This window comes from Pristiophorus japonicus, chromosome 3 (assembly GCF_044704955.1).
Source record: "Pristiophorus japonicus isolate sPriJap1 chromosome 3, sPriJap1.hap1, whole genome shotgun sequence".
In the NCBI taxonomy this organism is placed as follows: Eukaryota; Metazoa; Chordata; class Chondrichthyes; family Pristiophoridae; genus Pristiophorus; species Pristiophorus japonicus.
Window position 1 is genome coordinate 266,674,634 of NC_091979.1, and position 26,892 is coordinate 266,701,525.

The 26,892-nt window shown below is 39.4% G+C and overlaps 1 protein-coding gene across 3 annotated transcripts in view; it reads left to right on the top strand.

Moving 5' to 3' along the window:
* sec23ip (SEC23 interacting protein) overlaps positions 1–26,892 on the top strand; it is a 145,871-nt gene that overhangs the window by 58,038 nt on the left and 60,941 nt on the right. Inside the window, exons 10-15 of one of the 3 annotated variants that reach the window (XM_070876671.1) lie at positions 2,140–2,258; positions 8,881–9,036; positions 9,494–9,589; positions 19,507–19,716; positions 21,221–21,376; positions 23,049–23,387. In XM_070876671.1, coding sequence (XP_070732772.1) covers positions 2,140–2,258; positions 8,881–9,036; positions 9,494–9,589; positions 19,507–19,716; positions 21,221–21,376; positions 23,049–23,060 — 749 coding nt within the window. In that variant the 3' untranslated portion in view covers positions 23,061–23,387. Of the gene's footprint in view, positions 1–2,139; positions 2,259–8,880; positions 9,037–9,493; positions 9,590–19,506; positions 19,717–21,220; positions 21,377–23,048; positions 23,388–26,892 lie in introns of those variants that run through there. The other 2 variants (XM_070876669.1, XM_070876670.1) reach the window with 2 other exon arrangements.

A 26,892-nucleotide genomic window follows, 5' to 3' on the forward strand; every position in this document is an offset into this window, starting at 1 on the left:
CACAGTAGATCTCACTCATCATAAATACCGAACAGAACCCTAGAGTAGATTACGTCTGTATTCCTTAGGATTTGGAAACTCAGGCTTTACTACTTAACCTTTATGTATTGTTGACAGATAAAATAACGGTGACTATAGTACAGCATGTAGGACACCATGCTAATTACAAGAAATGCATTTAAGAAGGGAAGGATTGATGATTTCTGTTATGGCCATATTGGTTGTCAGTGTAATTGATTTTGGAATATCATATGTGACGTTAAGTACAGATTAGATCTTCAAGAACTTGCTTTTGTGCTATGCTTCCATTTGGAATTGATCTTGAAGTTCATTTACTTTCTGGCTTGATTCATCACCTCATTAGGCATCTTTTCTTGTCATTAGCAGGTAGTAATCAACACTTTACAAATACTTCTACAAATTACCTGCAGTCTTCTCCGTGAATTTTTCTTTTATATTGGGAGTCAAGGGGTTAAACGTGTCTTGGTGCCATATTTTATGCTAGATGATTCTTTAGATTAACTTTTCAAGGCAGAGAAATAGAAAATTATTACTAGGGAATTGCAACGATTGACTGTTGGTGTAAAAGGCAATCGGAGTTCATTCATTGTTCCTGTTTTAGTTAGATTGTTGAAGCAATTGTGTGTATCTAGCTCCAGCAGTTGGAGCTCAGTTATGCTTTGCTTGCATACTAAAGTTCATATTTAAATTAAAATAAAAGATGCATTTTAAGTCAGTTCACACTTTTACAGTTATGTGTATACTAAGATTATGCTGACATTCAAAGAGAGCTGTAATTTTTCTTAGGAGACACAAGAACATAAGAAGCAGGAGTAGGCCATACGGCCCCTCGAGCCTGCTCCACCATTCAATAAGATCATGGCTGATCTGATCTTGGCGTCAACTCCATTTTCCTGCCTGTTCTCCATAACCCATGACTCCCCTATAGTTCAAGAATCTGTCTTTCTTAGCCTTGAATGACTCTGCTTCCATGGTTCCATAAGTCTCTGGGATAGAGTATTCCAAGGATTCACGACCCTCTTAAGAGATAAATTCCTCCGTCTTAAATGGATGGCTCCTTATTCTGAAACTATGCTCTCTAGTTCTAGATTTCACCCACAAGGCGAAACATCCTCTCAGCATCTACCCTGCCAAGCACACTCAGAATCTTATATGTTTCAATAAGATCCCCTCTCATTACTTCTAAACTCCAATGAGTACAGACTCAACCTCATAAGACACCCCCTTCATCTCAAGAATCAACCTAGTGAACCTTCTCTGAACTGCCTCCAATGCAAGTATATCCCTCCTTAAATAAGGAGACCAAAACTGTACGCAGTATTCTAGGTGTGGGCTCAACAATACCCTGTACAATTGTCGCAGGACTTCCATACTTTTATACTCCATCCCCCTTGCAATCAAGGCCAACATTCCATTTGCCGCCTTAATTACTTGCTGTACCGGCACACTAAACCTTTTGTGTTTCATGCACAAGGACCCCCATGTCCTTTTGTAGCGCAGCATTCTGTAGTCTCTCTCCATTTAAATAATATTTTGCTTTTCTATTCTTCCTACCAAAGTGGATAACCTTTTATTTATCTGATAGACTATTATTTATCTGATATGCTGAGCTCCAAGGAGGCAAAGATAGTCTTACCCGAGTGTAAATCCACAAAACAGAATTAGTTGACAAAATGGCAAAAAAAGAATTTATATCAATTAACAGACTATATGGTTTTCCACTTGTAGTTTAGCAGATCTTGAAACATAAAAGACAAAGGATGTATGGGAGTGTATTATACGACAATAATCCAGTTGAATGGTTCAGATGACGCAAAATACAAAAATGACCTTCAAGCAGTTGGTTAGCCATCCGAGCCATGAGATTGGATTATGTTAAGTTAAAATTCCCACAGTAATGGGGTGCTAGCCCAGAATAGAGCCACACCTCCAACTAAAGGAATCCACTGTTCTTTATATAGTGTGAAACAGCGAATGCGGTTATTCTTAAGATCTGCCACATTTAATTGATTGACATTTGTAAAACGACTTGGGACTATTTCTCACTCTGCAATAAAAGAAAGTGTGTCCAAGACTATTTTGAAAAAGAAATGTACATTACTTTTAATTTGTCCATAGGTTCTCTGATCCTTTTTGATTTGTTGGCCAATCAGACGAGCTGCTCTTCCCCTGGCGATCCCACTCTATTAGCATCTAATGGGACTGTGAAAAATTCCATCAGCCCAGAAGAGACTCAGGTACAGTAATATACAAAGAATTGGCCAATTATTGAGCAGCTGTGTAAAATCTGTGAACACAGTTTTTATAGGGGCAAAATCCCAAATCAGCAATTTTGATCTGGTGTATAATATCTATTTCTTGGCATGCATGCTTTAAAAAGGAAATAAAATGAGCCTGCACAGGTTTATTTGAAAGAAAACTACCATTGGAGGTTTTTCACTGTTTTGATACCAGCATTAACTGCTTTTGGAGTGACCGCTGACAATGATCGTTGGCGACCTTTCGGTCCTAAACATCATGATGTTCCTTCCTGCTTGCTATAACTCCCAAGGAAAGGCTTTTTATCTTCTTTTCTGCATGTTAGAGGAGAAGAGGTTATTAACTGCATTTCTAAGAGGAAAAAAAAATACAACATAAGGATCAGGAGTCCTGGGTTTTTCTCTCTTTAGGCAAGCAGTCTCCTTATATTTTTTGGACACGAACTGTTAACCGTAGTCGCTACTGACTTTGGAGACACTATTTGGTAAACAGAATTTTTTGACTTTGAAATTAAAATTTTAGAAACTGAAATGAGGTAATAAAAGTTTTTCAAGAAGAAAATGTAAGCTGTGCTGTTTACAAATGTTGTACAGTATTTATCATGCTTTGTGAATTAGAGAATATAGAAAAGATGTTTAGTCAGTGACCCAACAGGTGCTGGTGAGTAAAGCTACAGTCAAACTAGAGCGATGATGGAAGATATTTCAATTTCAGGTCATTGAACCAAAATTTGTATCCATTTTATGGCTAAATGGTTCAAAATTTGGGCTTTAAGTGTCACTAAAAAGGCAATGTCACATTATGCTCCCTTCCCTTTTAAACAAATGACCATTTGTGATGCATTTTGTTTTCAGAACATTTCTTTAAACCCATTTAATTTGTATGATTTTTTTTTTTCAGTAGTCTGTTGGGGTTTTTTTTTATCCGCTAGTTAACATACAGAAACTCCTCACCATGTTTAACATTCTCCAAGAAGCTTCTGAGAAAATTTATGTGTACACCCTATCTCCATAAGGATACACTCCACTTACCGAAGTCTAGAGACTTTATTGGTATTTATAAATGGCACAGTCTACATTTGTATTGTTTGAAAAACTTCTATCATCTCTTGTTTTTTTTTTTAATTTAAATTTTAAATGTAACAAATTTCTTTACCAGATAGTCTCTCTGAAATTAATAGCAGCTGCTATCAAGGCTAACCTTAACTGCCTCCTTCTTGTCATGCTCACCCGACCCACCCCATGGACTACCTCCCCACCACCCCGCCCAGTGGATTAACAATCATCGTCCTTCTCTGCATTTCTCTGCAGAATGTCTGTTCGCTGGTGAACAAAGCCTTGCCAAATGAACCTTTGCTCAAAATTAGGATTATGATGTGGTTGCATTTCTAAATAGAAAGGATTTACGAGATAGTTCTAGGACTGAATCTATTTGGCTTGACTTGAGGAACAAATGAGGAGCTGTTACATTATTGGGAGTTTTATTATAGAACTCCAAATAGTGAGAAAGCAGTAGATGAACAAATTTGTCAGCAAATTTCAAAGGCTTGTTACAAAAATAGAGTAGTACTATTAGGAGACGTTACCCTAATATAGACTGAGAAAAACATAGTGGTAGGGAAGAAGAAGTTGTTTCTGATGTGTGCACAGGAAAACTTACTTGTTCAATGTGTCTCCAGCCCAACAAGAAAGGAAGCTGTGTTGCATCTGGTTCTGGGAAATGAAGTAGGGTAACTGGAGTGTATTACAGTAGGAGATCTACCCAACAGTGACCACAACGTCATTTGGTTTAAAGTAATTATGGAAAAAGACAAAAAAATATCGACGGTAAAAAATGCTCAACTGGGAAAGAGCTAATTTCAGTGATTTATGAAGGGACCGAGCAAGATTGGAAAAGGCGATTGCAGGGTATAGAATCATCGAATGGTTACAGCACAGTAGGAGGCCATTTGGCCGTGCCGGCTCTCTGCAAGATCACTTCAGAAAGTCCCAATCCCCTGCCATTTCCCTGTAGCCCTGAAAATATTTTTCCTTCAGGTACTTATCTAATTCCCTTTTGATAACCACGATTGAGTCTGCCTCCACCACCCTTTCAGGCAGTGCATTCCAGATCATAACCACTCGCTGCGTAAAAGAGTTTTTTCTTGCGTCGCCTTTGGTTCTTTTGCTAACCACCTTAAATCTGTGCCCTCTGGTTCTCGATCCTTCTGTCAATGGGAACAGTTTCTTTCTATCTACTCAGTCTAGACCTCATAATTTTGATGGGTAAAGCAGTAACAATGGATGGCATTCAGGCAAGAGAGAGTTCAGATACAAATTAGATATATTCCTTTGAAGGGAAAAGGTGGAACATCCAAAGATAATGTGCCCTGGATGACACAGGAAATAAAAGTTAAAATAAAACAGTAAAAGGAGGCTTATGACAAATATCAGGAGCAAGTTTTAGTAATAAGCAGGAAGATTATGGAAAGTGCAGGAGGAAATTGATAAAGCTCATACAGGAGGCAATGAGTGATTATGAGAAAAGATTAGCAGGCAACATTAAATTGAATGGTAAAACTTTGTACAAACATGTAAAAGTGTAAGCAGTTTGCTAGGGGAAAAGTTGGGCCTATTAAGAACCCAAATGGAAATCTTCATGTCAAGGCAGAGGACATGGCTAAAGTATTAAATGAGAATTTTACATCGGTCTTCACAAAAGAAGCGGATGATGTGAAGGTTACATTAAGAGGAGAGGGAAGGTATGGACAGGATAATAGATAGAGAAGATGCCCTAAAAAGATTAGTATAACTGCAAGTTGGTAAGTCACTTGGTCCAGATGGAATGCATCCTAGGTTGTTGAAGGAAACAAAGGTAGAAATAGCAGAGGCATTGGTCACAATCTTTCAGTCCTCATTGGTTACACGAGTAGTGCAGGAGGACTGGAAGGTTACTAATGTTATACCACTATTCAAGAAAGGAGAAAGGGATAAGCCAGGAAGTTACAGGCCAGTTAGCCCGACATCGGTGGTGGGGAAGTTCTTGGAAACCATTTTTAGGGACAAAATAAACGTTCATTTGGAAAGGCATGGGTTAATCAAGGAAAGCCTGCATGGATTTGTTAAAAGACAAATTGTGTCGACTAACTTGATTGAATTCTTTGAACTAACAGAGAAGGTTAATCAAGGTAGTGTAATCGATGCTGTATATATGAACTGTCAGAAGGCCTTCGACAAAGTGCCACAAAGGAGGCTTATTAAGAAGATGGAAGCCCATGAAATTAAGGAGAAAGTGGCAGTATGGTTACAGAATTGGCTCAGTGACGGGAAGCAAAGGGTGGATGTTTTTCAGACTGGAAGGTGATTTGCAGTGGTGTACCCCGAGGGTCAGTTTTGGGTCTATTATACTTCGCAATTTTTATAAATGACCTAGACTTAGGTATAGGGAGCAGTATTATCAAGTTTGCAGGTGATGCAAAACTTGGCAAAGTAGTAGATCACGAGAATATTTATAGGCTTCAGGATGACATGGACAGGATGGTGAAACGGGCAGATGCATGGCAGATGGAGTTCAATGCGGAAAAGTGTCAAGTGATGCACTTTGGGGGGATTAATATAGAAAGACAGCATACTATAAATGGCACCGTTTTGAAAAGTGTAGAGGCACAAAGACCTTGGTGGCCATATACACAAATCCTTAAAGGTGGCAAGGCAAGTTGATAACGAGGTTAAAAAAGCATGTGTGTTATTTTGGTTTATAAATAGAGGAAAAGCAAAGAGATCATGCCAGAACTTTATAAATCATTGGTTAAGCCTCAGCTGGAGTATTGTGGACAATTGGTGGGCATCACACTTCAGGAAATATGTAAAGGCATTAGAAAGGGTACAGAGGAGGTTTACCAGGATGTTACCAGGAATGAGGGTCTTCAGTTATGAGAAGAGGTTGGAAAGGTTAAAACTGTTCTCCTTGGAACAGAGAAGGTAAAGAGGTGACCCAATAGAGGTTTTTAAGATGTTGAGAGGTTTTGATAGAGTAAATAGGGAAAAAATATTCCCTCTGGCAAGTGGGTCATAGATTCAAAATCACAAGCAAAAGATCTAGAAGGGAGATGGGAATTTTTTTCAGACTTGTCGGGATCTGGAGTGCTCTACCTGAAAAGATGGTGGAATCGGATTCCAGAAATAACTTTAGAAGGGTTTGTTTGACAGGTTTTTGAGGCTGAGGAACTTACAGGGTTACGGCAGTGATGTCGGACCAACCAAGCATGACTGCTCTTTCGAAGAGCCAGCACAGACACGATGGCCAAATGGCCTCCTTCTGTACTGTAAATTTCTATATGTTCTGGAATTCTCTCCCTAAAACCCCTCTGCCTCCACTGCATTCTCCTCCTTTAAGACCGTTCTTAAAACCCACACATTTCACTAATGTTTGGTCACCGCTCCCTCATCTCATCTCCCTATGCTCAGTTTTTGTTGTTTATGCCTCCTTGAAGCACCTTGAGATAGTTCACCACAGTAAAGGTACTACATACATGTTCAGGCACAGGTTGGCAGAGTCTTCTGCAATTTAACAAGCCAAAATTGCACAGCTTCCCTGTACAGAGGACTGATGAGCAATGTTTCCGTTAAGCCGCCTGGCCACGCAATGGGCTGAAGGTCCACACAAGCCGCTCACTGGCTTTTGTATGGCAGAAACTATGCGTGCACGAATACTTGAATGTACCGCGCAGCAAGTTAAAGACGAAAAAAAATAAGAGGGAACATTGCTGGTAAGCCTCCTGCTGCTTGTCCAGCTAGTAGCACCTGACCAGGGCATAAACTTAAAGCTACCTGGAGCCAATTGGGAAGAATCCCAGGCCTTAGCAGCAGGTCGACCTTCCGAATCACATTATTGAGCCATGCTGAACAGTCAATTGTTAATAGTGCCTCTGAGCATGTGGACATGCCTGGTTCAGCATTAGATTACCAAGTCTCTATACGTACTGGGTTGATTTGGTTCCAAGCATTTATCATTGTGGGCTGAGGGGAATCTGCTGTGTTGCAGTATTTGTGACACTGCTGTTATTCAGGTCAAACTGTAGTCATTACAGTTACACCCCTGAGTCTAATTTCCACACATTACTCATCTTCCCAACCATTAATAGCCAAGCTGTTAAGTCAAAGGCAGTACGATACGTGGAGTATTTTCCACTATTCCCTGCTTTAAACTCGTGTCTACTTTTTCACTAACATTAATAAAAGTGCAGAATGCTTTTTCTCTCCTGATTCTAAATACTTAAGTATTTTATCAGAAATGCCACGAGGCTGAAATTCTTCAAACAACTTGTTTGAATAATTATTTCTCTTTTTCTGCATCCAAGTTTTTGCAAGGGAAAAAAAATCCCAAGGATGTTGGTAACAGAGGGGTGGGAGGCGGGTACTTGTAGTCTGCCTGCTGCTTCTTTCACTCAACCACCCAGTTGCTGGGAGGGATTTACAGGTTGGACCTTTCTTGTCCGAGACACTCTGGTCCGGAAACATCCGTGGTTCGGCATTAGCTGGGCCTGAGGGAGAGGAGCATTTATTATTTTTTTAAAGTTTTGATTGGCTGGAGCAGCTGTCAGTCAATGAGTGCTGAGGGAGCCGCCCACAGGCTGCGCACACACAGGAGCTCGCGAGCTGTCGACAGGTACCAGTAAGCGTGACCTCCTATGGTTTGGAAAATTCGCTGTTCCGGCACCGGTCAGGTCCCAAGGGTGCCGGACTAGAGAGGTCCAACCTGTAGCATTGTTTCATCGTGCTGTGTTAACCGGCGACCCTATTGCAGCCTCTGGTGCCTTTTGTTGGAGACTGGAATTGCCTTGCCTTTCAGTAGTGTTCTTTATTTTTTCCCGCTGACAGCAAAAGTAAGGATTATGGTGCAGGCAGATGTGTAGATTAGGGATTGGACTACAGAGGGCCAGTGAGTGGGGGATGTGAGCAAGATGTTTGTAGGTTTCCGGGAGATTGTCGGGCCTAGCTGCGCATGCAGAAACTCTTGGGGGTGGGGTGGGGATGGACTTTTTCCAAATTACAAAAACTTTGTTTGATCTACCACTTTATTGACCAAAACATGGAACTATCAGATTACCACAATGATCTTATCAAAACCTGACTCCTTGGTGGGAAAATGTAACTTTAGTGTCTTTCCAAATAGTACACATATAATTGGATTACTTTAAATATATATGTAGTAGTTGAAGGAAACAGTGTTTTTTCTGCAATCTGATGATCTTAACCGACTAAAGCTTCTCTCTAAGATGTATAATGTCACCAATCTCTGGATGGAAGTATTTTCCTTTTTTAGCAGTCAACATGATTACAGCAATTCTATCATTGGAATCTGTTTTTTAAAAAAAAACACAAAACAGTTCTCAAAATTCCAAAGACCTCAATGATTAAGTGCACTGCGCAACAGACTTAACAAAGAAAGTAGATTGGTTTTATCTTTATGCAGCATCTCCTCTCTTTTGCTTGGTGTTTTTAATTTTATATATTAAATGTTAGAGAAGCAACTTTTTTCCTGGTTGCATTGGCTTAGATTCGTTTTAGCTGAAATCAGAAGGGTATTATATATTAATAAATGTACTTGTTTACAATTCAGATAGAGAACCAGAATTGCCAAGATGCTGAAGATTTTGATGAACTGAAGGATGTACAAGAGGAGGAATTCTTGGCTCTGCCAGAAGCATTGGAATCGCTCGGGGTCTCGGAGTACCTTGACACTTTGGAAAAGGAAAAAATAGACATGGAGTCATTGGTAAGGATTTTTCAGCTTCACTTCAATGCACACAAAAGGGTTTGTTCAGGTCTTAAAACAATACATAGTGCAGTTTTTAATCAGTAACTTATTTTATAATGCTCATTTTTTTTTTTGGGGGGGGTGGTTCTAAGTTGTTTAAATACATTTTTTGCCAGCTTGAGCTTTGTGGTAATGTAGACACTAACTCCTAGTGACTAAAGTATTTGGACTATGCTCTTCAAGGAGCTCTTTCGTGTTTTCGCTGATATTGCATGTCAAATAATGTTTTAACCGCATCTCAGCTCCTCTCTTTAGTCTCGCACTTTATACCGTTCCCTACTGGGAAAAATAAAGTTGAGTCTCAGACCTGTTGCAGCAGATAAACCACCTTCTGGAAAAGAAAGGTTAATGTTTTGAATGTCACGCTTCATCAGCACTGAGCTTGATGCACTCTCTCTTTCTTGCTCGTTTTTAGCTCATGTGTACCGTAGATGACTTAAAGGAAATGGGGATCCCTCTTGGACCAAGAAAGAAAATTGCCAATTTTGTAAAGGAGAAAGTAAATGCACAGGTATTATTATATTCCTGAAGGGTACTTAACATACTGGTTGCTGTATCCATCAGCGATGAAATTAAACTGTAATTCTTATGAACACAGATGTGACTGGATTTGTAAAAGGGAACCAAAACCCAGTAGTAATAACTCCTTTCTGTTGCAATTTTCACTGCTTTCTTTCTTCAAATTATTCTTCTGATTGGAAAGCATTGTTAACTTAATTAGGCCACCTGGGTTACCAGACATTTTTAGTTTTGTGACTAAATATTGTCATTGCATTGCCTGTTTCCATATAATGCTGACGTACCATTATTTTTTTATTCAAGTATTGGATCATCTGAAACTCATATAGGTGTTGTATTCTTCTAACTCCCATAAGCGTGCATTCTTCTGTCTTGGACATCTTTCATCTTAAAGATAAAAATTATCTCAACAAATGATGCATTGTTACAAAGGCCAGTTTCTGTGTCTTGAAATTCCCATTTTTTGACACTATAGAATTCCAGAATATAAATGTTGTATATATGATGTAATTACAAGATAAAGGAGATTGAGTTTCATATCAGGCCTTCATACTTGCTTAGAGACATAAGTCATTCTGCACAACGGAATTCTAGTTTTTCTTACTGAAAACACAAACTTACTGATTCTTGTCACACTATTAATGCATACTAAAGTTATTCAAACATTGTTTGTATAAGTTTTCATCTGCTGTTAAATAGCTATCTGGATTGTTTCATGATTAAGTAGAATCATACAGCACAGCAGGAAGCCATTCGCCCCATTGTGCCTGTGCCAGTTTTTTGATAGAGCTATCCAATTAATCCCACTCCCTTGGTCTTTCCCCACAGCACTGTATTAAAAAAAAATTCCTGTCAAGTATTTATCCAATTCTCTTTTGAATGTTGCTATTGAATTTGCTTCACCACCCTTTCAGGCATTGCTCAAAATTTGTTGATGCACGATATTTCAGGTTTGCATTTAAAGTCATTTTGGAAAAAAGTTATTTGGACAAGCCTAATCTATTCACTAGTTTTCTTAAGACATTTCATTAATTAAACAGCAATTTGACACACTTTGGTATTTATACTAAAAGAGTGCAGCAGATTATACTGAAATGCTTCAGTTTGTAAATTTCAGTTTTTTAAAAAATTATTTGTAAAATAGGTTTGTCTGGCTTTTTTAATTACAGGAGGATTTGAGTATAAGAGTAAAGATGTCTTACTGCAATTATATAGGGCCCTGGTGAGACCACACCTGGAGTATTGTGTACAGTTTTGTTCTCCTTCCCTAAGGAAGGATATACTTGCCATAGAGGGTGTGCAACGAAGGTTCACCAGACTGATTCCTGGGATGGGGGGGATTGTCCCAGGAGGAGAGATTGAGTAGACTCGACCTATATTCTCTAGTTTAAAAAAATGAGAGGTGATCTCATTGAAACATACAATATTTTTACTGGACTTGACAGGGTAGATGCAGGGAGGATATTTACTCTGGCTGGGAAGTCTGGAACCAGGAGTCACAGTCTCAGAATAAGGGATCGGCCATTTAGGACTGAGATGAGGAGAAATGTATTCACTCAGAGGGTTGTGGATGCTCAGTCGTTGAGTATATTCAAGACTGAGATCAATAGATTTTTTTAATATTAAGGGAATCAAGGCATATGGGGATAGTGCAGGAAAGTGGAGTTGAGGTAGAAGATCAACCATGATCTTGAATGGCGGAGTAGGCTCGAGAGACCGAATGGCATTCTCCTGTTCCTAATTCTTATGTTCTTATGAAGCTGGCTGGGCAAGGATAATTTTTCAAGTGAGCTGCTGGGTAGATTTTTAACTTGCCAACTGAGCTTTAACATGGACGCTGCAGATCACTGCCCATTCTAGAAACCACCTGATTTCCATTGAACTCAATTAACCTTAGACTCCCCAGAATGGGTGGGGGTGGGGGCAGATGACATCACCCTGATTCTGATTGCTATCCAATGATACTGCTAGAAAGTGGTCATGTCTGCTATGACTGCACAGCCCACTGACACTGTCTTCTTTCCCACATGAATAATGCTCACATGGGTGAGGAACCTTATGAAATTATATCCAACATTGTCTCTGCAAATACAAATCATTACTGCTTCCCTCACACCTACGGAGGTAATGGGTCTGCAAGTATGGCAAATTTATTACCCAATTTATAACCATACAATTTAGTGGAACAGGATTTGTCTATATCCCACTGGAGGAACATTGGCCCAGATTTTGCGGTGGTAATGACAGAAAAATTGTTAGCGTTTGCCAAGCTGACAGCAAGTTCTGGAGATAGTACAAGCGCACATAAATGCAGAAATCCAGAGGTTGCTGTCAGTGATTCTACACTTCTCCATAGGGTACGCTTTTATACTCTCCGGAGTTGATGATCTTGGAGAAATCACTGAACTGACGAGAACTTAAGCTTTTACCCTGTAATATCGCTCTTGAATGAAGTTTAACTGGGCTTTTAATGACATACTGGTTCATAATTACTGCTGAGCAACTGTTCTGGCCCTGAACAATTAATTTTAGACTTGTGGGATGTTAAATTTAAAAAATGTCATGGTTTTTAATATAATTTTTGGAAAGTTTTTTTAAAGTTTGATATTTCAGTTTCTGTTTTAATCCTATGTGTAAGTCCCAATCTTTATTTAGTTTTCTTCAAAATGATTAAAAAGTGAAGGAAAATGAGTGCATTTTACTTTCTGGTTTGCCATCTTTGAGAATTCTTCAATGCGATTGGCTGCTTAGTCCACTTGACAGCATCACTGTTGCTGGACGTTGGAGATCTGCTAGACTTGATACCAGCACGGAATTAAAGTTGGGAGAGCTGGAATTCATGCCAAAGCGATTGCTAGATCTTTGTGGGCAGCTTTCTTAGAGGTCAGCACCGAGCACCGTCGCTTCGCCTCTGACCGCAAATTTCGGGCCATTATTTTCTGCTGGTAATAGGTTTGTTGTGCCTTAATACTCTTTGATAAGTGGTTGGGAACTTGCTCTGAGAGAAATTCTAGTGCATTGATCAAGTGACCCCTTCATTTGCAATCTTCTTAATAAGAAACTAAGTTTGAAACAGACTTTAAATAATTCTGTTATGCTGGGTGATTTGGTTCAGAATTTAACAAAATATCTAAAAGATAGCTGCTTTTTTTTTTTCTTCATTGTTTGTAGCATAATTTCCTGGACCGATTTTTAGGTTTAGAATTGTATGCGTATTGGCAGATTCTGTTAACAAAACCTAGTGGTTTCATTCTCTACAGTGTGTTATTTCACAAAATGAAACACTTTGTGATTCAGAAATGCTGACTTTTCCGGTAATGTCCAAGTGCTGCTCTGCTAGGTAGCTATTGCATTTAAAAATCTTCCATTCCAAATTTAAAAAAATTCTATATCTAGTTTTGTAAGAGTGGACAAAGTCTCAGCAATGTGTGAAGTTCATTTGGCATGTTTACCAGATGTTTATTTCAGCCGCATAATTTCTGTGTGATTACTGTCACAGGAGGTTTGCTATTCGAGGTGAACCTATAACTGCAGTGGCTTTTTGGAAGAAGACCAATTCAGTAGTTTAACAATCCAATGGCAATAACATGTATTTTTTAATGATTTGTCAGTCATTTTAAAAAAAACCTTGAAGGTTTTATTGGTTTGTAGGCTTTATATAGTGCGTGTGCGCACTCTGATTGGATTAATTAACATACAGATGTAAAGTGATGGTTCTTAAGATACAAATCCATTTTAGATCAGTGCTTTGTTTAGTTTACAATTTATTATGAAACTAAAATTGGTTGAGCTTTAAGTTGCATAAGTTCTGAAGTCTACCACTTTGTTTTTAAAATGTTATGGTCATCCTTTTTAGAACATAAGAACATAAGAAATAGAAGCAGGAGTAGGCCTTAAGGCCCCTCGAGCCTGCTCCACCATTCAATAAGATCAAGGCTGATCTGATCATGGACTCAGCTCCACTTCCCTGCCCGCTCCCCATAACCCCTGATCCCCTTATCGTTTAAGAAACTGTCTCTTTCTGTCTTAAATTTATTCAATGTTCCAGCTTCCACAACTCTCTGAGGCAGCGAATTCCACAGATTTACAACCCTCTGAGAGAAGAAATTTCTCCTCATCTCTTCTAACTGGACGGCCCCTTATTCTAAGATCATGCCCTCTAGTTCTAGTCTCCCCCATCAGTGGAAACATCCTCTCTGCATCCACCTTGTCAAGCCCCCTCATAATCTTATACGTTTCGATAAGATCACCTCTCATTCTTCTGAATTCCAATGAGTAGAGGCTCAACCTACTCAACCTTACCTCATAAGTCAACCTCCTCATCCCCAGAATCAACCTAGTGAACCTTCTGAACTGCCTCCAAAGCAAGTATATCCTTTCGTAAATATAGAAACCAAAACTGCACACAGTATTCCATAAGAACATGACATAAGAATTAGGAACAGGAGTAGGCCATCTAGCCCCTCGAGCCTGCTCTGCCATTCAACAAGATCATGGCTGATCTGGCCGTGGACTCAGCTCCACTTACCCGCCCGCTCCCCATAATCCTTAATTCCCTTAGTGGTTAAAAATCTATCTATCTGTGACTTGAATACATTCAATGAGCTAGCCTCAACTGCTTCCTTGGGCAGAGAATTCCACAGATTCACAACTCTGGGAGAAGAAATTCCTTCTCAACTCGGTTTTAAATTGGCTCCCGCGTATTTTGAGGCTGTGCCCCCTAGTTCTAGTCTCCCCGACCAGTGGAAACAACCTCTCTGCCTCTATCTTGTCTATCCCTTTCATTATTTTAAATGTTTCTATAAGATCACCCCTCATCCTTCTGAACTCCAACAAGTAAAGATCCAGTCTATTCAATTTATCATCATAAGGTAACCCCCTCATCTCCGGAATCAGCCTAGTGAATCGTCTCTGTACCCCCTCCAAAGCTAGAATATCCTTCCTTAAGTAAGGTGACCAAAACTGCACGCAGTACTCCAGGTGCGGCCTCACCAATACCCTATACAGTTGCAGCAGGACCTCCCTGCTTTTGTACTCCATCCCTCTTGCAGTGAAGGCCAACATTCCATTCGCCTTCCTGATTACCTGCTGCACCTGCAAACTAACTTTTTGGGATTCATGCACAAAGAGTTTCATGCACAAGGACCCCCAGGTCCCTCTGCACCGCAGCATGTTGTAATTTCTCCCCATTCAAATAATATTCCCTTTTACTATTTTTTTTTCCCAAGGTGGATAACCTCACACTTTCCGACATTGTATTCCATCTGCCAAACCTTAGCCCATTCGCTTAACCTATCTAAATCTCTTTGCAGCCTCTCTGTGTCCTCTACACAACCCGCTTTCCCACTAATCTTTGTGTCATCTGCAAATTTTGTTACACTACACTCTGTCCCCTCTTCCAGGTCATCTATGTATATTGTAAACAGTTGTGGTCCCAGCACCGATTCCTGTGGCACACCACGAACCACCGATTTCCAACCCGAAAAGGACCCATTTATCCCGACTCTCTGCTTTCTGTTAGCCAGCCAATTCTCTATCCATGCTAATACATTTCCACTGACCCCGCGTACCTTTATCTTCTGCAGTAACCTTTTGTGTGGCACCTTATCGAATGCCTTTTGGAAATCTAAATACACCACATCCATCGGTACACCTCTATCCACCATGCTCGTTGGATCCTGAAAGAATTCCAGTAAATTAGTTAAACATGATTTCCCCTTCATGAATCCATGCTGCATCTGCTTGATTGCACTATTCCTATCTAGATGTCCCGCTATTTCTTCCTTAATGATAGTTTCAAGCATTTTCGCCACTACAGATGTTAAACTAACCGGCCTATAGTTACCTGCCTTTTGTCTGCCCCCTTTTTTAAACAGAGGCGTTACATTAGCTGCTTTCCAATCCGCTGGTCCAGAGAATTTTGGTAGATTATAACGAATGCATCTGCTATAACTTCCGCCATCTCTTTTAATACCCTGGGATGCATTTCATCAGGGCCAGGGGACTTGTCTACCTTGAGTCCCATTAGCCTGTCCAGCACTACCCCCCTAGTGATAGTGATTGTCTCAAGGTCCTCCCTTCCCACATTCCCGTGACCAGCAATTTTTGGCATGGTTTTGGTGTCTTCCACTGTGAAGACCGAAGCAAAATAATTGTTTAAAGTCTCAGCCATTTCCACATTTCCCATTATTAAATCCCCCTTCTCATCATCTAAGGGACCAACATTTACTTTAGTCACTCTTTTCCATTTTATATATCTGTAAAAGCTTTTACTATCTGTTTTTATGTTTTGCGCAAGTTTACCTTCGTAATCTATCTTTCCTTTCTTTATTGCTTTCTTAGTCATTCATTGCTATCATTTAAAATTTTCCCAATCTTCTAGTTTCCCACTAACCTTGGCCACCTTATACGCATTGGTTTTTAATTTGATACTCTCCTTTATTTCCTTGGTTATCCACGGCTGGTTATCCCTTCTCTTACCGCCCTTCTTTTTCACTGGAATATATTTTTGTTGAGCACTATGAAAGAGCTCCTTAAAAGTCCTCCACTGTTCCTCAATTGTGCCTCCGTTTAGTCTGTGTTTCCAGTCTACTTTAGCCAACTCTGCCCTCATCATACTGTAGTCCCCTTTGTTTAAGCATAGTACGCTCGTTTGAGACACTACTTCCTCACCCTCAATCGATTACAAATTCAACCATACTGTGATCACTCATTCCGAGAGGATCTTTTACTAGGAGATCGTTTATTATTCCTGTCTCATTACACAGGACCAGATCTAAGATAGCTTGCTCCCTTGTAGGTTCTGTAACATGCTGTTCTAAGAAACAATCCCGTATGCATTCTATGAATTCCTCCTTAAGGCTACCCCGTGCGATTTGATTTGACCAATCGATATGTAGGTTAAAGTCCCCCATGATTACTGCCGTTCCTTTTTCACATGCCTCCATTGTTCCCTTGATTATTGCCTGCCCCACCGTGAAGTTATTATTATTATTTGGGGGCCTATAAACTACGCCCATCAGTGACTTTTTCCCCTTACTATCTCTAATCTCCACCCACAATGATTCAACATTTTGTTCATTAGAGCCAATATCGTCTCTCACAACTGCCCTGATATCATCCTTTATTAACAGAGCTACCCCACCTCCTTTCCCTTCTTGTCTATCTTTCCGAATCGTCAGATACCCCTGTGTGTTTAATTCCCAGTCTTGGCCACCCTGCAACCACGTTTCTGTAATGGCCACCAAATCATTCCAGGTGTGGCCTCACCAATACCTTATATAGCTGTAGCAAGACTTCCCTGCTTTTATACTCCATCCCCTTTGCAATCAAGGCCAAGATACCATTGGCCTTCCTGACCACTTGCTGTACCTGCATACTAACCTTTTGTGTTTCATGCACAAGTACCCCCAGGTCCCGCTGTACTGCGGTACTTTGCAATCTTTCTCCATTTAAATAATAACTTTGCTCTTTGATTTTTTTCTGCCAAAGTGCATGACCTGACACTTTCCGACATTATACTCCATCTGCCAAATGTTTGCCCACTCATTTAGCCTGTCTATGTCCTTTTGCAGATTTTTTGTGTCCTCCTCACACATTGCTTTTCCTCCCATCTTTGCATCGTCTTTTGTTAAGCACAGTTTCAAAACAAACAGTGGGAACAATGTTTTATGAATTGAATGGTGGAGTGTATAAATGTTTTATTGATTGTTTTAAATGAACTAAATGATAAGAGTTGAATAGCAGCAGTTGAAGGAAACTGCAGTTTACGAGATATCTTCAACTGGAAACAGTTGAAAATAGATAATTTTGTGATTTGTTGTGGGAGACAAATTTCTGTATTAGTATTCTCTGACACAAGGCAATATATATATATCACAGTAACATGATTCTATCTCTGACTTAGTTTTGTTTACTTAAAGATAATTTGTTTAGGTAATCAATTTAATTCCCTATGCACTCTCATTTAAAATATCCTGGGTGTTTAGAAACCAGTTAGACCACAATTTCTTGGCCTGTGTGCCATCTGTTCCATTGTGCAATTAGCAGATAAAACCAACAGGCAATTTTGTATGCTTTAGTTTTTCAGCGAAATGAAGCAGAAGTAGCATGATTAAATACATTCTGTGTAGCCTTCAATTTTAGAACTGGACATAATCCGAAGTAGTTTACTTTTGCACCTTGCTATCACTTATACTGTTGTATACCGCCACCTTGATGGATTTACTTATAAATGTAGCGCAAAGCTGATGGTATAACTCGTGTGTGCTTGAGGATGATGTAGTGTCCTCACTCCAGCTGCTGCCATCTGGTTTTAATTGTTTTAATTTCTTGAGCTGAAGGCAGGGTTAGTCTCTCTGCAGTAACATTTTTGCGACAAATTCCTTTTTACAAAATATTATGAATTAAGGATTGCTTTACCTCTGCTTTTTAAATCACTGGGGACTTGTGGATAATATTGTTTGCTGATGGAAATGTTATTTGTTATAATGGTTTAATTAGAAATAGGCTTCAAGAGAGAGTGGCGGTAAAGGGTAGCTATTCGCAATGGCAGAAGATAGGAAGTGGTATTCCACAAGGATCAGTGCTGGGACCACTGCTGTTCACAATTTATATTTCGATTTAGACTTTGGAATCAAAAACACAATTTCTAAATTTGAGGATGATATCAAATTGGGATGGATCGTCAATACTGAGGAGGACTGCAACAAATTTCAGGAAGACATTAATAAACTTGCAGAATGGGCATATTATTGGCAAATGAAATTCAGCACAGATAAATGTGAATTATTTCATTTTGGTAAGGAAAATAGGGAGGTCACATATTACTTGGAAAATACGTATCTAGATGGGGTAGAAGAGAATAAGGGTCTCTGAGTACAAATACACAAATCACTAAAAATAGCTACGCAGGTTAACAAGGCCATAAACAAAGCAAACCAAGCACTAGGGTTTATTTCTAGGAATAGAATTCAAAGTAGTGAAGTTATGTTAAACTTGTATCAAACCTTGGTTAGATCACACTTGGAGTATAGCATATAACTCTGCTCACCATATTATAAAAAGGATATAAAGGCACTGGAGAGGGTATAGAGAAGATTTACAAGGATGATACATTGAGGGCAAACATATCAGGAAAGGATGAACAGGCTGGGTCTCTCTTATTTGAAAAGAGAAGGCTGAGGGATAACCTAATAGAGGTCTTTAAAATGTTGAAAGGTTTTGATAGAGTAGATACAGAGCGAGTGTTTCCACTTGTGGGCAAGAGCAAAACTAGAGGTCATCGATATAAGATAGTCACCAAGAAATCCAATAGGGAATTCAGAAGTAACTTCTTTACCCAAAGAGTGGTGAGAATGTGGAACTCGCTACCATAGGGAGTGATTGAAGGGAATAGTATAGATGCATTTAAGAGGCAGTTAGATAAGCATATGAGAGAGAAGGGAATAGAGGGTTATACTGATAGATTTAAATGAGGAAAGACAGGAGGAAGCTCAAGTGGAACATAAACACCAGCATGGACTGGTTGGGCTGAATGGCCTGTTTTTGTGCTGTAACTGTGCATGTAATCCTATGTAAATAGATATATTTAGGAGCCTTCCGTTGCTTCCCTCCCCCCCCCCCCCCCCCCCAAATCACTCCCCAAAGATTTGTTAGTTACGGGATAGAAAGTATTTTTACCAGTCTTGATGGTTAAGATCTTAAACTTTTTTTGAAGAGTTTTTCTATAAATTATTGGTGGATCTATTTGAGTGTTTTTTTCAGTTTGCTATGAATAGTTTTCACATGGTGGGAAAGTTATGGTTGATAAAAGTCTCTCTCTAGAAATAGGAGATTTGATGGTTTGTAATAAATAACGTGAAACTAGACGATGTGAACTTGTGTTGAATTTTTTTTCTTTTCTCCAAGAAGAAAGCTGCAACAGAGAAAAAAGCAGCACTGGAAGCCCTGAAGAAAGTTCAACAGGAAGCAACCCAAAAGGCCAAGGATGAAGCTGTTCACATGGCCTCATTAGCTGCAGAGAAACAGGGAGTGTTGAAGAGGATGCTATCTTACGGTGGCACTACTGTTTCATCTGTCAAAGTGCATTATGACCATTTTGAAGCCGGTGCTGGCCAGGTAAAGACGCTTTGAAGCTTGAATTTAGTTGTTGGATTTTTTTTAAACATGCTGAGTAAATGAGGAAGTGTGTGTAGTTGTCTCCAAGTAGGCAGCATTTTGAGTTGGTCTGGCAGCCAACACCGCCTAAACGGAAGATGTTTCAGTGTACTTCATGTGGTAGCAAGTTCCATATTCTAACAACTCTCTGGGTGAAGAGGTTTCTCCTGAATTCCTCATTGGATTTATTAGTGACTATCTCATATTTATGACCCCTAGTTTTGGACTCCCCCACCACAAGTGGAAACATCATCTCTACATCTACTCTATCAAGCCCTTTCATTACCTTAAAGACCTCTGCAGGTTGAACCTCCCTTATCTAGAACTCCCTTATCCAGAACCATTCCCGGCCACCGGATGGCGTATGTGTGGAACTCTGACATGCACAAATTGAAGTCCTTCCTCGCTGCCGACTCCCGCAATCGCTGGCCTGACCCTGCAATCCACCGTTCCGTCCCCCCCCCCCCCCCCCCTCATGATCTCTCTGCTGCACTCCCAAGTCAGCCAGTCCCGATATTCCCTTGCCCAGTACCTGTACCATCCAATTTAACATGACAACCCTTCATCCGGCAAAATCCCTTATCCAGAACAGGCCAAGTCCCGAGGGTTCCGGATAAGGGAGGTTCATTTCCCCCCCCCCCCCCCCCAACCCAGTCTTCTCTTTTCCAGAGAATAGATCCCCAATCCTTCAGTCATTCCTGGTGGTTATAACCTCTCTATTCTAGTATCATCCTTTATAAATCATGTTTGCACCTTCTCTCGTGCCTCTAAATCCTTTTTGTAATTATGGAGAGCAAGAACTGAGCTGTGCACAGTACTGTTAAGGGTGGTCTAATCAAGGTTCTCTAAGTTTAACGTTACCTCTCTGCCTCTCTAGAAATGAACCCCAATGCTTTATTTGCATTTTTTATGGCCTTGTTAACCTGTGTTGATACTTTTAATGATTTCTGAATCTGTACCTCTCGATCCCTTTGCTCCTCTACCCCACTTAGACTTTTTCCCCTAGGAGTATATGGCCTTTTCACTCCTCTTATCAAAGTGCGCACTTCACACTTATCTATATTGAAATTAATTTCTCATTTACATACCCATTCTGTAAGTTTATTTACGCCTTGCATTTTATAAAGACAATGAAATATTGCTGGGATAAAATATTTGCAAATCGCCTATTTTAAGCTCATCAGAGATAGAAAGTTACATTGCCCAGATAGGGAGTGAAATTTCCTATGCCTACTTTAAATGTTCAAACTGTTTACACCAACTGATAAAGGCAAAGTTTGAATTGGTGAAGATATTACTGTTTAGATTTCATGCTGTGCTGTATCAGTAAAATTAATTCTTAAATTTTGTGTATCAGTGGTCTAACCACTACATGTAACACATCATGAAGCAGTATTCCTATTGTGCGAACAGTGGCTCATTGCTTTAATTTCACTTACATTTATGTGCTACATTTTTTTCTCAGGTGTCTGTGGCTTATCATGCACTAGACTTCGAACCCGATAACTTCTTTGCCTTGGGTTCTCCTATTGGTATGTTTCTCACAGTACGTGGGCTGGAGAAGATTGATGAAAACTACCGACTGCCAACCTGCAAGGGATTTTTCAATATTTATCATCCAGTAAGTCTAACTTATTGTGAGCTGGGTTTTAAGTGCCATTTTGTGACTTGCGCATTTATTTGATTCTTGAAGACAGATTGTAGTGTGAACTCTGCTAGTTTATCACATTATATTATTAATATCCTATATCCTTCAGATTTTTAAAATAGTGGTGTATTTATTATATCGTATTTTGAGGGAGCCCTAATGTTTATTGCAATGTTCAGTTTAAGATTTTTGTTTCTTAAACTCACCTAGACTTCTCTTTCTTGCACTGTTCACTGGTATAATTTTGGTTATTCTTAAGCCAGCAGCTAGCATCTTCAGTGGTGTGTATGGGACAGGCAAATAAATCTTTATTGCTAAATATTTGATTGCCAAGCTTTGTATTGATATCTGACAAACACTAGAACAAAAATCCAGAACACAGATGGCATGCAACTGCAACTATGTATTGGTGTGATTTTGTAATTTTCCTTTCCCACATTGTTCTTATTTATAGAAATCAGCATATGTTTGTTTGTTCTTTATTCTGATCAGTATTTTGATCAGAATTTCTTACCCTAATATTTTCTGCAGCATTATTCTCTCAGAAGGGTGGAACTAATTTAACGGAAAAAAGACTTTAAATTTGGAAGGATTTAAAATATTTTTCTCTATCTTTATCGAAGTAGATCATGTGGAAAATCGTATTCTTTTAGAAAAAAATTCTATATAACCAATATATTGTACAGTGAGAATTTATAAAATTAGTTTTCACAAATAGCTTACAAAAAATGATTAACTTTCTGACAGTGAATATTACCTTTCTGAACCCAGAACCTCACTTGTCACAAATGGCCATGGGGTGGAATACATGCTTGGCAAGATAATGATGATTCAACTCTTAATTGACAGGAAAACAAACTGGGAGGGCAAAAGTAGTCTCTTGGCCATACACGCTAGATCAGATTCACAGTGTATGATAGCTATAGTAGTCTTTTTGGTGTCTTGTGAATAGAAGCCATTTGGTAGCCCTATAAAAGAGGATTAGATTCCCAAGTCAGGTTCCGCAGTTGGAACCTCAGCTTAGACTGACATTCAAGCTTCTCTGCTCTCAGTAAGTGAATTAATCAATTCTTGGCTGAGCTATGAGATTTTCTCAGCCACACACAAGTCCATGCAATTGAGCATCCCACTTTCCAAACAGATGGTGGAAGTGTTTTATTAGGAACTATTACAAGTTTGGTGACTGTTTTAATTTTCCTGGTAGTCATGTGTGACAACATCATCTGTTCAGAAAGATTTACCCTCCACCTTGAAAAGTCCCTGTGCAGGAATTTAGATTGATCAAGGCAAGGTGTTGCATTCCAAAAGATCAGCTGACTCATTCGTATTGCTTACAGAACAAGTGAAAATCTGTAGCTTGAAGAGTGCATCCAAATTTAAAACTTGACCTTTTTTTCTGTAAATTACACCCACTGTTTACTGCATTGTTTTTAGTCTCTCAGATATTAAAACAAAAGGAAAGAGCTGAACATGGATCCCACCTTGATGTAGTGGGTAGCTGTAAAATAATTAATTCTTGCTTCATGTGGTGAGAGGTCATGAGTATTCTACTGTACATTACAAGCAGTTTATAAACAACTGCATAAGGAGTTTTTTTTCTTTATTCCTCCTAAAGCTTGAATATTGCCTTGTATTTCAAATATAGGAATGCAAATGACCATGAATACTTGAAACAATGGATTTGAATCCCAATTTCCATGAACTACTGTGAATAACTGCTATGGAGATCGGATTTTCATTTCTAAAAATTCGAACAAGAATATCTTAATATGACAATACATAGCGTGCTGAAGGAATATACAGTATTGGGACAGGCTCAGTAGACCAGCCGGTCATTCCCAGGCTGTCATTTTGTATGTTCGTATTACAACAGTGACTGCACATTGGCTGTAAAGTGTTTTGGGACGTCCTGAGGTCGTGAAAGGTACTATATAAATGCAAGTTTTTCTTCCTTTATGTATATGAGTAGTCACGCTCAGAATTTTAGTAAAATCCAGCAGATTTCTCATGGAGCTGATCACAAGTCAGAGGATATACTGTTTTCTAAGGACAAGAACATTACCATATGAGAATAACGCATGGTATACAGAAATACATTCCCTTGGGCCTTCCTTTAAGGGCACAAGGTCATATTGCTGAAAATAGGGGCATCCCGACGTCAATTTGAGGCCAATTGTCAGGAGATTTCTGTATAGATTGTCAACTGCTTGCAAATCCCTGGATCCTCCACATAGTCATAAGAAACCAGCAGGCCACATCAGTCTTTCTTTTCTCTTTTCTTTCAATACAACTTTTTCAAAATGTGACACAGAAATTTAATAAGAGTGATACTTGTCTCCAAACTTTTATCTTCTGTGTTGCTGATGGTAAATCAGATGTTAGCCTATTTTATAACAACATGGTACACATAATGGCCATAAAATCCCGGCCTCTCAAAAGCAATGTGCATGCGCTGAAAACTGGCTTTTCCGATCTGTCAAGATATCTCTTGACACATCTTCCGCGTCCCCATATCATGGACATTCGCGCGGGTGAAATTGGGCTATTTGCCCATCTCTTGCCCAGCGAATGCCCTTGAAACCTTTACTTCTGGTAAAAGCAGGAGTATAGCCTACTTTTACCAGCGTAAGAGTTTTAAAACATATAAAAATTAAATTTAATCATACATTTTTATGTTAAAAACCCTGTCCATTAAGGTAAGTTGATTTTAAATCCTATTAAAACACATTTTTTTTAAATTACCCCCAAAAAATGTTTTTCTAAAATATTTAATTAACTTTAATTTCAATTAAATTTAAATATGTGAGGTGTTTTTTTTAATTTATTATGTTGTGTTTGGGTGTTTTAGGGTTTTTTTTCTCATGTAATGGGAACTCCATTTTTCACAGTTCCCATTACTGTCAATGAGAATACTGCATCGTGATTGTTTATCCAGGCCCACGTGACTCCAGCTTGGACTTGCATACCTCAAAGACGGGCGCGCTGCTATGCGCGTGGAAAGAAGGCCTCCGACTGGAATCGAAGGCACCTCTGGGACCACCAGGTACATTGGTAGAAAGATTTCGGGTCGGAGGCTTTCATCTGAAGGAAGCTTCCGACCGGAATTTCAGGGCCAATGTATTATTATGCTTCTATAATGGAGCTGTGTTTGAGATGGCCTGCCCCTTACAGTCTATTTTCTATAATTCCTGAGGTTTAGTATAGGTGAATTGCTATTGGTAAGTGTTTCTAAATGTCTGACTCCAGATCAGAAGAAATCAGACTGAAAGGACTGCCTTTCTCTTGTTTAATACATTTAAAAAACTTTCAGTTTAACATTTCAACTTCAGCAAAAAAAACTAGCAGACATAAAATATGTAAAAATCAGGCTTTTGAATCCTATCGGGACTAGTGAGAATGTGGAGACTGACTGTGTACATTTTTATTTTCAATTTGCACAAGCTTTGGAGTGTTAATAAATAACTAAATTGGAAATATGCCCTGGAAATTAAATGGCTCAATTTGTTGAGTTGAAGGCCAGAATTAGAGAGTATAAAGCTGCTGTAATTCTTGAGGCTGAGATATTCAGCATTCTAATTAAGAATCTTTAAAGTTTAGATTGCTTTTCAGTTTAATGAGGGTGCCCTGCGTTTCAGCTGTATAGATCTCAATAAAACTGCACTGTAAAAGGATTAAATGGGATGTAATCTGCATAATGCTGAGTAGCCTCATGTTGTCAGCCTTGTAATTCCGGGAAGAGGCACATTTATAGGTTTGGACAAGGTGGAGGAACTTTAAAAGCTTTGGGTGTTGTGTAATCCTCTTCAATATATTCTGCTCTTCAAAGTGCGTTTGGTGATGGACAGAGTAGATTATTGAGATCCATTCTTGACACTAGAAATGAGTAGAAAATCCTTTGCACTTGAGGGCTGCAGGACATCAAATATTATCCCACTATTCAAAAAAGGAGTGAGGCCATTTCACTTTGTAAAAAAAACACATGTATTTACATACTTCACACCTCAGCCCATCTGTTGCTCAAGCTCTTTGTCACCCTCGGACTCAGCTGTTCCAGTGCTGTCCTGGCCAGTCTCCCATCCTCCAATCTCTGAACTTCAGCTCATCCAATAATCTGCTGACCATCTCCTATCCCACACCCCGTTCTATTTGCCCATCACCCCTTTCCTTGCTGACTTAGTTTGGTTCCCAGTCCTATAATCCATCCAATATAAAATTCTTATCCTTGTGTTTAAATCCCTTCATGATCTCGCTCCTCCCGATCTCTGTAATCTCCTCTGTCCCTACAACCACTCCCTCCACCCCCAGTTCCTCCCTCTGCCAGAACGCTCCACTCCTCCAACGCTGGTCTGTTGTGCATCCCCATCCTGTCCCTTCACCCCAATCCTCCCGAAACCCCTCCGCCGCTCCACCTGCTTGAAGATTCCTTTTTAAAACCCACCAAGCTTTTTATTCATTCCTCCTTTGATTTTGCATCAATTTTTTGTTGATGCCTCTGTGAAGTGCTTTAGGATGTACTTCTAAGTTAAAGTTGCTATATAAATGCAAGTAGCAGTGGTAGCTGTAGTAGTAGCAGCAGCAGCAAAAGTAATTGTTTTCATGGATTTTGAATCAATAGATTATGCTGCTGACATTTGTTGAGGGCTTGATAGGTGAGAGCTGTCCAGTGGATGTGTAACGAACTTGGTTTAAAAATAATAAAGCTAGATAAACATCTGGTTGGAAGTGAGATTCTAGGTTATAAGGATAGTAAGTGGAAACTGATATTAAAACCTGTGCTGCCCTGTATGGGGAGGGGGTTGCTGCAAGTGAAAGGCTGCAGGCCAAAGTTACATCATGGAAATGTGAGAGTAGATCAGTGTTCTGAACTTTTCTGTCTATAACACTGATAGCCAATCACGCACTTTTTGTTGGATCTGGTGTGAAACGCTTTAGGATGTCCTGAAGATGTGAAAGACGCTGTATAAATTGAAGGTCCTTCCCTCTCTCTTTCTATTTGATGCCTTTAAGGGTCAGGGCCAGGGTGAATTTATGCTCAACTCTCTCAGGAAATTAAATTCTTGTATCTTGTGCTTTCTTATCTTCATGGCTCACATGGGAGTATTGATTCCTTTTTGAAGGAATTAATTGATGCATCAGGTGCTTTTGCTGGAAATCTGTTGCACATGACCACTATGGAGTGGAATAAAGTTTCTTCTAACCTTGATGCTTGCTACTTTTCAAACCTGTATCAACTAATTCTGTGCTCCGCATCGAGATTAGATATTAAGCCTTACCCGAAAAGGATGGAAGGAGAACCATAAATCACCAACAGTGTGTGTGACAGAATTATTGTCATTTAGAATCCTTAATTAAACAGAGAATTTCAGATTTAATCACAGCCTATCTCCTGAACAATGGACAAACGACAAAGGATTCAACATATAATGTTGTTTCAAATATCCAGGCAAGAAAATTACTTCTGTTTTAAACGGCGCATTGCTCAATTCTTT